At 38.8% G+C, this 13,114-nt stretch overlaps 1 protein-coding gene across 4 annotated transcripts in view; it reads left to right on the top strand.

The window, feature by feature from the left end:
- Positions 1–13,114, top strand: part of LOC133635521 (oxysterol-binding protein-related protein 10-like) — a 60,008-nt gene that overhangs the window by 40,565 nt on the left and 6,329 nt on the right. For all 4 annotated transcript variants that reach the window (XM_062028708.1, XM_062028709.1, XM_062028710.1 and 1 more), the window contains 4 exons: positions 758–1,256; positions 6,114–6,300; positions 6,391–6,573; positions 12,816–12,969. In XM_062028708.1, coding sequence (XP_061884692.1) covers positions 758–1,256; positions 6,114–6,300; positions 6,391–6,573; positions 12,816–12,969 — 1,023 coding nt within the window. The remainder of the gene's footprint in view (positions 1–757; positions 1,257–6,113; positions 6,301–6,390; positions 6,574–12,815; positions 12,970–13,114) is intronic.

Raw genomic sequence — 13,114 nt, forward strand, 5'->3', positions numbered from 1 at the left:
TTGATCTTTTTAAGGCTCTAATTACTTCATCAAATATTGCTTTCGGAATGTTTTGGGCATTGGGGGAAATACTGCATATTTCATTATTATTGTTTTATTATAAAACACAAAGTTGTGTTTGACAGAAAATGCATAAAACATTTTTGTTTTTTTTTAACTTTACCTCAACCTGAAGTTGATATATTGTAGAGATTTATTGTAAGCGTTAATTAAAAAAATACAATAATAATTTGACTTGTTTTTAACATTTTAATGACTTAGACCCTTTATGGTCCCCGAGAGCCCTGAAGGTTCAAAAAACAAAAAACAAATCCATATATTTTGTTACGGTTTGAAAATGAAAAATTTCAAAATGGCCCCCGCATGCTTTAATTTTTCCGTGTGCGGCCCTCAGTGGAAAAAGTTTGGACACCTCTGATCTACATCAACAATAGGATTTGCCTGAGCGGCGAGATGGGACAGATTTCAAACAAAACTTTTTTTTAAAAATAAAATAAAATTGCTGGGGCCCAGATTGTGGACGCTGGCGGCCGGTGTTTGGCCTGCTCGCTGTAGTTTAGGGACCCCGGGTCTACACACTAACCATCAAAGTCTTTACTTGAATACCAACATCATCCTTGTAGATGCTGAGGAAAAAACATTTTCATTTGGAAATGTCCTTTTCAACAGCAAGTCTTTCCGTTTGTTATAGGAGGTTAATTGGATTTAATATTCATGCCTGAATAAGAAAATAAAAGTGGATCTTCTCTCCTCGCAGGTTGTGCTCCCAACGTTCATACTGGAGAAGCGCTCCCTACTCGAGATGTACGCCAACTTCATGGCTCACCCCGACTTGTTCCTCTCCATCACGGCTGGCTCAACGCCGGAGGAGCGCATGGTCCGCTTTGTCGAGTACTACCTCACCGCCTTCCACGAGGGCCGCAAAGGGGCGGTGGCCAAGAAGCCCTACAACCCCATCCTGGGGGAGACATTCCATTGCACTTGGCATGTGCCCCCGGACCACGTTCGATCTCTCAGAGAAAGCGGCTGCTTCACGTCGACCACTCCAAACTCCTCACAGAGGCTCCCAGTAGGCGGCGGAAAAACCCCACCCGAGTTTTACCAGGTTCGGTTTGTGGCTGAACAGGTGTCCCACCACCCGCCTGTGTCAGGCTTTTACTGTGAGTGCAAGGAGAAGAGGATGTGTGTCAATACTTACGTCTGGACCAGGAGCAAGTTCATGGGCATGTCTGTTGGAGTTTCAATGGTTGGAGAAGGTAAGAAAATATTTCTATTATTTCCACACAGAAGTACTTTGCTCAACCTCTTTTCTATGGAAGTAGAATTGTCTCACATCAACTTATATATATCAATATGATATTAATACATATGCATATATTAGTAAATATACAAATACAAATGCGATATGCAAATAAATAAATAATTTGTATAAATAAACGTGTATTTGTAATATATCTTTGAGATTTGAAAATATATACAAATAAAATGTATAAATATAAAAATGTGACATACAAATAAATCAAGAATTTGTATAAAAGAATGACAGATTTGCTCAAACAATCGTATGTAATACAATAAAAAGGGAATTGTTTAAATATTGTGTTGATATTGTTACATTGTCAACAGCACAACAGTCACATATCGATCACAGTTAATACATGTGATCGATATGAGCCTCATAGTTCTTTATTTCATATAGTTCAAAAGCACAATACTGTATGTGTTTTATTTTAATGAGCGTGTGTGTGTGCGTGTGTGTGTGTGTGTGTGTGTGTGTGTGTGTGTGTTCTTCTATTCTTGTATTTCTACCCTTCTTGAGACATCAACAGGGAAAAGTAACAAGTTAGGACATAAATCCATTGCATCTAATAGAGAATGTCTCATTTGCACCCCTGGTGGTGAAATCTATCAAAATTAGGGTGGTCCCAAAAAGGAGGGATTTTTCAAATTGACTGTGTGTCGATTTTAAAAGTGCATATGAAATAACAAGTGTGTGTAAGAAAGTGAAATGCACCCCCTTTGGCCAAAATGTATTAGAATTTTTTTTTTTTAAATATATATAGAGACATACTGTGATAACTTGAAGTAAATAATGAATATTAAAAACCAATTACAAACAAAAAATTAAAGCTGCAAGCAGCGATGGACGGGACCGACTTTGACGGCACATAAAATCCAAACCGGAGCACTAATTAAAACTCTTTCGTCAACTTTTAATCAGAAGGGTTCAATCTCTCTCCTGTGCTAGTTTGAAGCCGACACGACAAACGCGCTCAGAGGAGATCATTTTTGAAAAAAGGTGACAGGTTTTTACAAAACTTTTGTTATGAAGGGGGAATTGCAAACTTCCTGCTGATTTTAGCTGGGGGTTGTCAATACATGAAAAGTAGGTCTAAGTGAGACCTACATAGAGGTTTTTCTTTTATCATGTCTCTACGACATTCCTACTGGAAGTTACAGGCAGTTTTGTCTGAGTTTTCTTCCTAGGAGCAGGTGTGTCTGTGTTTTCTTCCTAGGGGGCGCTAGAGCGCAATTTTGAGTTTTGGGGTTGGGTTTTTTTTATTAGATCGCAATTTTTGCCAGTCCTGATGTGAGTGTCCAGTTTGGTGAGTTTTGAAGCATGTTAGGGGGGTCAAATCACAGCTCAAAGAGGCAAAAGTCACTGTTTTTACTACAATTTTGTTTAGAAGGGGGAATTGCAAACTTCCTGTAGATTTTTGCTGAAGGATGTCAGTGTATGAAATCTAGGTCTAAGTCAGACCTACATAGAGGTTTTTGTTTCATGTCTCTACGACATTCCTACCGGAAGTTACAAGCAGTTTTGTCTGTGTTTTTTCCTAGGGGGCGCTAGAGCGCAATTTTGAGTTTTAGGATTTGTTTTTTTTTATTAGATCGCAATTTTCGCCAGTCCTGATGTGTGTGTCAAATACGGTGAGTTTTGAAGCATGTTAAGGGGGTCAAATTACAGCTGAAAGACGCGGCGGTATAATAATAAAGAAAGAAAGAATTAAACGCACAAAATACAATAGGGTCCTCTGTCCCAAAGGGACATTGCGGTCCCTAATTAAAAAGAAAAATACCTAAAACTATCCTTTTTTATATTTGCATAGTATGTATATATTATTAATGTTGTAAATACAAATCTTTATATATCTAGAAAGGGTGGTCCTAAAGAGGTAGACATTTTTCGTAGGTCTCAAGAAGGTAAGAAATGTGTGTACTATATAGGACGAACAAGCATGCATGCATGCATGAATGCATGCAGTCATTCATGCACAAAAGTAAAGCTAGACAGCTTATGGTGTTGAACAATACATGTACACTTTGTGCTTGACTGATTTAAACGTGTGTGTGTGTGTGTGTGTGTGTGTGTGTGTGTTAGGGTAACAGATGTGACATTAGACAGCTGGCTGTTACATAATCATCAGAGAGGAAGAGGGGAGCGATGCCTGATGGAAGTCCAAATGTGTCTTGGGGCGGACAGTCTGCAAAAATTCTGTATCGCGATGTCATCGAGGTCAAGCTGAATTGACCCTCTTCGGACGTATTTTAACTCCAGTAAAAACATGGCGTGTGTACATTAGTTTACTGATGGAGGGATGTCAAATATACATTGTACATTTACTCCAAAGCGACACACGTTCCATAGATGGTGTGGACAACAATAACCTTCTATTGTTTGACTTTTTGTACACTTAAACAACCATTATAGCAGAGAAGAAAACAAAAAAAATTTTTTTTTTTTTTTTTTTTTGCATTCTAACATGTAAAAAATGGCTCATTTTCGGTAGCTAGCAATGCAGCTGATGTTAGCTACCTCTGAATCACTTTAAAAATGCATTCAAAAACCGTCAACAATACTTCATTTACGTTCCGTAACCTGTATAATAACCAAACTGTAGAAACATTATTATTGTAAGGGCAAACACTGAGGAACTCTTTTTCTAGCGTACTAACACATCGGCATGCTACGGTATTAGCAGTAAAAGCTAGCTACAGAAAGAGATAAGCTAGGTTCTACGTCAACACGGAACATGTTTGAGTTTGTAATGCACAACACAATGCGATAGGACACCAATCAGTACTAACTGAAAAACATGAACAATCATATTACAGTTTCTGTAAAGTATTATTTCATGTTTTGTTTGTACACAGCTAGCCAGGCAGTGTATGTACTGTAGTTGTACTAACACACAACGTGCTGCATGATCAATATAAAGTGTGACTCACTTAATGGACAGTTGTCTGTCTGGTCCAGCTGGCCGGGGACATTTTTCCCGGTTTATTTGGGTAAGCACTCCATTTATGTCAAAATAGCATGGCTTCAAATTCCACATTTTGCACCTTCGAATCACTTTCACCTCATTCTCTCGGCTTACGTCTGGTCCAACGTCTCACTCTTCCTTCATGCTGGCTTCTAGAAGCAGCAGCATCCTCTGTATATTCAGCTTCAAAAAGAGATGGTTGTGAATCCTCATTTGTACAAAAATATTCATTGTCTGTTACCAAGTCTGCCATGATTAGAAAACACTTGCGTTGTCTCCGGATGTCGGAACACACATTTGTTGCCGGAAGTAGGAAGTGTGCTGCTATGGAAACTGAAATTAGAAAGTAGTGTCATATAATGTGCTGTTGTCTGTTTGAAGAGCAACATCAGTGTCAGGGCTGCAATAAGGAGAAATAAACTCTTGAAAAGTCTGTCACAACTCAATCAATCAACCAATCAAAATGTACTTATATAGCACTTCATCACAAATGACATGACAATCAACGTTTAAGAAAAGATAGTTTAAAAAAAGACAGAAAGCCTCCGCACAACTGAAATAGTCCTGATTACAAACAGAAAACTGGTGCGGGGATTAGCGCTCAAAGGCAGGCGTGAAAACTACAAAATAAAAGCGCAGGACAGGAACAAGAACACTACACACAGGAAAGTACTAACAAACTCCAAATAATGTCACGGCCTGGTGTAACAGGTATTAAAGGTACTTTATTAAAACATTTTCTAGCCTTATGGTATTATGTGTGATGCGGAGGATGTACTTAAGTGAAGAGGGTATATGTTGAACCCTAACCCTAATCCTTGTCCCACCTCTTATTAGCCTATATGGATGGCTCATAATCTACCATTTAGTGTGTGATCATCTACTACAGTGTTTTTCAACCACTAGTTTGCCGTGAGATAGAGTCTGGTGTGCCATGGGAGATTATCTAATTTCACCTATTTAGGTTAAAAATATTTTTTGCAAACCAGTAATTATAGTCTGCAAACGATGTGTTGTTGTTGAGTGTCGGTGCTGTCTAGAGCTCGGCAGAGTAACCGTGTAATACTCTTCCATATCAGTAGGTGGCAGCAGGTAGCTAATTGCTTTGTAGATGTCGGAAACAGCGGGAGGCAGCGTGGAGGTAAAAAGGTATCTAATACTTAAACCAAAAATAAACAAAAGGTGAGTGCCCAAAAGAAAGGCATTGAATCTTAGGGAAGGCTATGCAGAACGAAACTAAAACTGAACTGGCTACAGAGTAAACAAAAACAGAATGCTGGACGACAGCAAAGACTTACTGTGGAGCAAAGACGGCATCCACAAAGTTCATCCGAACATGACATGACAATCGACAATGTCCCCACAAAGAAGGATAAAAACAACTGAAATATTCTTGATTGCTAAAACAAAGTAGATGCGGGGAAATATCGCTCAAAGGAAGACATGAAACTGCTACAGGGAAATACCAAAAAAAGAGAAAAAGCCACCAAAATAGGAGCGCAAGACAAGAAGTAAAACACTACACACAGGAAAACAGCAAAAAAGTCCAAATAAGTCAGGGTGTGATGTGACAGGTCATGACAGCACACCTACTTTGAGACAAGAGCTATATTGATGCATGCTTGGTTATGCTTTAAAGTTATATCCAACAATTGCGACAACGACTTTTTACTGTCAACTGAGTTTTGTTTTTTAATTATTTCTGCTGGTGGTGTGCCTCCGCATTTTTTCAACGCAAAAAATGTGCCTTGGCTCAAAAAAGGTTGAAAAACATTGATCTACCACATCTCTATCCAACAAGTAACCAGTCTGTATCCATCAACCCAATATCTGCCCTGTTCCTCCCAGGTGTGCTGCATCTGTCAGAGCACAATGAAGACTATGTGTTCACACTGCCTTGCGCCTACGCCCGCTCTATTCTGGCTGTGCCCTGGGTGGAGCTGGGGGGGAAGGTCACAATTAGCTGTGCCAAAACGGGGTACTCAGCCACAGTCACGTTTCACACCAAACCTTTCTATGGAGGGAAAGTCCACAGGTAGGTAAATGTACCTGGCATATGTGGACCCTTTGAAAGCTTGCTCATGATGTTTGCGTTACTCGTTTGAACAAATCTGTCTTTTTACAGAGTAACCGCTGAAGTAAAGCACAATCGGACAGGAAACATTGTGTGCAAAGCGCAGGGTGAGTGGAATGGAGTCCTTGAGTTTACCTACAGTAGCGGAGAAAGCAAGATTATTGATACCTCCAAGCTGCCGGTCATCAAAAAGAAGATCAGGCCAGTAGAGAAGCAAGAACCAAATGAGTCACGGTGAGTCAGGCAGATATTGTCATGTCTTTTGATCATGTTTTGTTTGGCTAGGTTCTGTTTGGTTTTTGGACCCTTTTTAGTTCCTGTTTGTGCACTCTTGTTTGTTTTTGTTTCCATGACAACCCATTAGTTGCACCTGTTTCACGTTTTGGACTCACGCACCTGGTGCCAATCATGTCACTGTTATTTAAGCCTGTCATTTTCTGTTGGTCGTCCTGGCGACATTGTCATTACCTTGCCCTGTTTATTCGATAGTTTATGCTTCATGCCATGCCACGTAAGTTTTTGTTTTGCTCTTGTCACAGTAAGTGTTTATTTGTTTCACGTCCATAGTTTTGCCTTTGTGCTAGTTTTTGTTTCATAGTCAAGTTTGTATCTCCGCCTTGTGCGCGTTTGTTGTTGGTTCTTTTCATAGTAATAATTAAATCATGTATCTACCTTCATTCGATGTCCAGTCCAGTTCTCTTGCATCTCGGGAAAGCAATCCACGCAGGAAACTGCGCCATAGTCCACGTCGTCGTGACAGATATGTAGTCAAATGAAATGTGTAGTTTGTCAAAACCATTGGTAGTGCAATTGTTGAACGGCTGATTTTTGGTTGACTGGCGGCCATTTCAGGTATATTCACCTTTGACTCTTACCCTTTTCCATGACGCCCGCTTGTTTCTTGAACCCAGATCCAGTGGAGCTCCTCTGTGACATTTTGCATTGTCTAGCTGTGCCGCTTCATGCAAGAGCTGACTGTTACCCGATCCGAGTCTGTGAGAGGATCTGTCTAGAGTGCATCCAACAACATGAAGGCCTTACAAACCACTGACCTACATTTCACCCCAGAAGTACACATTTGGACCACAGTAACTGGGGACAAAAAGAAGTTTCTGATGATAGTTTCCATGACGAAATGACGGATTGCTTTAGCTTTCGGGTTGTATCTGGCAAACGTTTGCACTTTTCAAATGCTGTGTGAGCAGCTTTCTTTTTTTTTCTTGTCTTTCATTCTTAGCTTTCTCATGTAGGCTTTCAAAACTTTGTTCAAGGATTCAAGGAACTTTATTTTCATACCAACACAGGAGGAGACGGCACAGACTTTAGTACCCGAGGTCTCAGATTTAGCCTAATGAGTATCACAAGAACAATAGCATCTACACAATAACTTAAAAAGAATAGGATATAAATAAAATGGGTTATAAATAACGTTGTTTAATAGGAACATAATATAAATACAAATGATTATTCACTAAAATAGAATAGGTTGTGATACTGTAGGGCAGGGGTCCCCAACCTTTTTGAAACAAAGAGCTACTTCTTGGGTACTGATTAATGCGAAGGGCTACCAGTTTGATACATACTTAAATAAATTGCCACAAATAGCCAATTTGCTCAATTTACCTTTAACTCTATGTTATTATTAACAATTAATGATATTTACACTTAATTGAACGGTTTAAAAGAGGAGAAAACACGAAAAAAATGACAATTAAATATTGAAACATAGTTTATCTTCAATTTCGACTCTTTAAAATTCAAAATTCAACCGAAAAAAAGAAGAGAAAAACTAGCTAATTCGAATCTTTTTGAAAAAATAAAAATAAAAATTTATGGAACATCATTAGTAAATTTTCCTGATTAAGATTAATTTTAGAATTTTGATGACATGTTTTAAATAGGTTAAAATCCAATCTGCACTTTGTTAGAATATTTAACAAATTAGACCAAGCTATATTTCTAACAAAGACAAATCATTATTTCTTCTAGATTTTCCAGAACAAAAATGTTAAAAGAAATTCAAAAGACTTTGAAATAAGATTTAAATTTGATTCCACAGATTTTCTAGATTTGCCAGAATATTTTTTGGGAATTTTAATCATAATAAGTTTGAAGAAATATTTCACAAATATTCTTCGTCGAAAAAACAGAAGCTAAAATGAAGAATTAAATCAAAATGTATTTATTATTCTTTACAATAAAAAAATTAATTTACTTGAACATTGATTTAAATTGTCAGGAAAGAAGAGGAAGGAATTTAAAAGGTAAAAAGGTATATGTGTTTAAAAATCCTAAAATCATTTTTAAGGTTGTATTTTTTCTCTAAAATTGTCTTTCTGAAAGTTATAAGAAGCAAAGTAAAAAAAATTATGAATTTATTCAAACAAGTGAAGACCAAGTCTTTAAAATATTTTCTTGGATTTTCAAATTCTATTTGAGTTTTGTCTCTTTTAGAATTAAAAATGTCGGGCAAAGCGAGACCAGCTTGCTAGTAAATAAATAAAATTTAAAAAATCGAGGCAGCTCACTGGTAAGTGCTGCTATTTGAGCTATTTTTAGAACAGACCAGCGGGCTACTCATCTGGTCCTTACGGGCTACCTGGTGCCCGCGGGCACCGCGTTGGTGACCCCTGCTGTAGGGCAACAGCTTCCGGAAAGAAGCTGTTTCTTAGTATTGTGGTCTTCGAATGTTTTGTAGCCTCCTCTGAGGGTAGAGGATCCATGAGGGTGTGCAGGGTGAGTGGAATCATGCACAGAAACCTCTTCCTGCATCTGCTGAGGAACATGTCTGTTGTGACAATGCTGGTGTTTCAGGTGCCCGATAAGGTTGAAGCTCAATGTTTATTCCTTCTTTGCAGAATATCTCCCTCTGAAAGTCCTTCATGATCAACGCCATGTTTGTTTGCAATAAGCAATAAGCTCAGGGGAAGTTTATGACAGACTTACAGCAAGGCATAGGAGAATTGATTGGTTGATTTTAGGGCTGCAACAACTAATCGATTAAATCAATTAAAATCGATTATTAAAATAGTTGCCGATTAATTTAGTCATCGATTCGTTGGATCTATGCTATGCGCATGTGCAGAGTTTTTTTTATTTAATTTTTTTTCAATTAAACTTTATTTTTATTTTTTAATAAATCTTTATTTATTAACTGCAACATTAACAAACAGCTGAGAAACAATAATCAAAATAAGTATGGTGCCAGTATGCTGTTTTTTTTTCAATAAAATACCGGATAGGATAGAAATGTAGTTTGTCTCTTTTATCCGATTATTAATCGATTAATCGAAGTAATAATCAACAGATTAATCGATTATCAAATTAATCGTTAGTTGCCGCTCTAATTGATTTATTAGTAGATTGCACAGTACAGTACATATTCCGTACAATTGACCACTAAATGGTAACACCCGAATACGTTTTTCAACTTGTTTAAGTCGGGGTCCACGTTAATCAATTCATGAAGACTGATTTCCTCATTCTAACCCACCTACAGTACAGTACGGGTAGTCTTGTCTCATGGGAGCGGTTTTTTTAATCAGTTGTCATAGCTATTTTTTAATGTTTTTGGATTCATCAGTGTGACGTCATAATTCCTCATATTGGCCCGATAATTATCGTGCACCCCTGTATGAAATGGAATCTCAGAAAAGCCTACTGGAAATGTGGAATGGACAGCAAAGTGATGGTTGTTGCGGGGGAAGAAATGGAAGAGGCAGTCCAAAAAGTTTACCCGAAAATACCCAAGTTACATGTTAAGCCACTTGGTCTGTTTGCAGATTACCAAGAACTAAAAGTTCCTGGACATTGATGGAAAAGGTGCTAATAAGTTGTCTTGAAGAAACAGTCCAATCTGCCTGTGATCTAATTGACTAATTGTCTGTCTATCTGTGTTGGCCCTGGGATGAGGTGGCGACTTGTCCAGGGTGTACCCCGCCTTCCGCCCGATTGCAGCTGAGATAGGCTCCAGCACCCCCCGCGACCCCGAAAGGGACAAGTGGTAGAAAATAGATGGGGATGATGGTGGTGGTGCGGTCCCCTCCAAGGTTTCTCATTGTCCCAATTGGGTTGAGTTTTTTCTTGCCCCGATGTGGGATCTGAGTCGAGGATGTCGTTGTGGCTTGTGCAGCCCTTTGAGACACTTGTGATTAAGGGCTATATAAATAAACTTTGATTGATGTCTCCCAGCTGGCCTGGAAACACCTCCGTATCCCCCGGTGGGAGCTGGACTAAGTAGCTGGGGAGAGGGAAGTCTAGGCTTCTCTGCTTAGGCTGCTGCCCCGCATAAAATAGGGTTTGCCTTGCTTTATTTCATGCGGTCTGCCACATCATTTTATGTGACCTGCAAAAAGTCAGAAATAATAAAACCCTTTCTGGCTGAATAAAGTTGTTTTGACAATTTTAACAGAGAAATGTACTGCATGTGATTGCCCGTCATCTTCACTTACGGTTTCAAATGACGTTAACCATCAATCTTTTAGTAAAAAAGAGTTGGCTATGCAAATTGTGTAATGAAGCAATAATACATTTATATTCATATATATTTGATTTTGATTTGATTTGATTTTTATTAAGGATCCCCATTAGCTGGTTGCCTCAACAACCCACTAGTCTTCCTGGGGTCCACAATTCAATACAATTACAAGTAAAAGCATATAATTATAACTACACAATACAGAAAAAAAATTTAAAAAAATAAAAGCATCAATAAAAAAACAAGCAAACAATTTACAGTCACAGAATAATAATTACCATATAAATATAACTACACAATATAAAACCAAACAAATTATCAACAAGCAAACTAATTTAAATTTTGTCGCTTGTAATTTACCATTACAAGCGACCCTCTTGTGACGTGGTCTTCAATAAAAACGAGTTTGACACCCCGGATGTAGATTAAAGGCCTACTGAAAGCCACTACTACCGACCACACAGTCTGATAGTTTATATATCAATGATGAAATCTTAACATTATAACACATGCCAATACGGCCGGGTTAACTTATAAAGTGACATTTTAAATTTGCCGCTAAACTTCTGGTTCGAAACGCCTCTGAGGATGACGTATGCGTGTGACGTAGACCGGCGAACACGGGTATGCCTTCCACATTGAAGCCAATACGAAAAAGCTGTTTTCATTTCATAATTCCACAGTATTCTGGACATTTGTGTTCGTGAATCTGTTTCAATCATGTTCATTGCATTATGGAGAAGGAAGCTGAGCAAGCAAAGAAGAAAGTTGTCGGTGCGAAATGGACGTATTTTTCGAACGTAGTCAGCAACAACAGTACACAGCCGGCGCTTCTTTGTTTACATTCCCGAAAGATGCAGTCAAGATGGAAGAACTCGGATAACAGAGACTCTAACCAGGAGGACTTTTGACTTCGATACACAGACGCCTGTAGAGAACTGGGACAACACAGACTCTTACCAGGATTACTTTGATTTGGATGACAAAGACGCAGACGTGCTACTGTGAGTATGCAGCTTTGGCTTCTAAACATTTGATCGCTTGACCGTATGTGCGCAACTTTTTTTTGCGTATGTACGTAACTTTTTTTAAATATATAAGCTTTATGAACCTTGGGTTAGGTGAACGGTCTTTTGGGCTGAGTGATTGTGTGTGTTGATCAGGTGTTTGAATTGTATTGGCGTGTTCTATGGAGCTAGGAGCTAGCATAGGAGCTAGGAGCTAGCATAACACGTACCGTACCGTACGTGCGCGTCACGTACGTAACTTTTTAAAAATATATAAGCTTTATGAACCTTGGGTTAGGTGAACGGTCTTTTGGGCTGAGTGATTGTGTGTGTTGATCAGGTGTTTGAATTGTATTGGCGTGTTCTATGGAGCTAGGAGCTAGCAGAGGAGCTAGGAGCTAGCATAACAAACACGCAGGTGTTTTTATGCAGGATTAATTTGTGGCATGTTAAATATAAGCCTGGGTGTGTTGTGGCTAATAGAGTATATATATGTCTTGTGTTTATTTACTGTTGTAGTCATTCCCAGCTGAATACCAGGTCACCCCCGGCTCTCACAGCATCTTCCCTATCTGAATAGCTTCAACTCCCCACTAGTCCTTCACTTGCACTTTACTCATCCACAAATCTTTCATCCTCGCTCAAATTAATGGGGAAATTGTCGCTTTCTCGGTCCGAATCTCTCTCACTTCATGCGGCCATCATTGTAAACAATAGGGAACTTTGCGTATATGTTCAACTGACTACGTCACGCTACTTCCGGTAGGTGCAAGCCTTTTTTTTATCAGATACCAAAAGTTGCAATCTTTATCGTCGTTGTTCTATACTAAATCCTTTCAGCAAAAATATGGCAATATCGCGAAATGATCAAGTATGACACATAGAATAGATCTGCTATCCCCGTTTAAATAAAAACAATTCATTTCAGTAGGCCTTTAAGGATGATGTGTTAAAGTATTCCCTGGACAATTGATTATGTTATTTGTGTCCAGGCGTGTTTGGCAGCAGGTGACAGCATCTCTGCGGGCGGGGAACATGGATGAAGCCACGGAACACAAACACCGCCTGGAGGAGAGACAGCGAAGCGAAGGCAAACAGAGAGCTGCTAGCAAAACTCCTTGGAACCCCCAATATTTCATCCAAGAGGTGAGAAGAAGCAGAGACGCCAAAGTAATTTCATAGTTAATATTCCCAAGACAAGGACAATAAAGTTGTCAATTACACCGACATACATTGGAGTGGTTGTGAATGTGAAGAATATCTTTAAATCAGGGGTGTCCAAACCTCGGCC

This window comes from Entelurus aequoreus, linkage group LG20 (genome assembly GCF_033978785.1).
Source record: "Entelurus aequoreus isolate RoL-2023_Sb linkage group LG20, RoL_Eaeq_v1.1, whole genome shotgun sequence".
NCBI classification, from domain to species: domain Eukaryota; kingdom Metazoa; phylum Chordata; class Actinopteri; order Syngnathiformes; family Syngnathidae; genus Entelurus; species Entelurus aequoreus.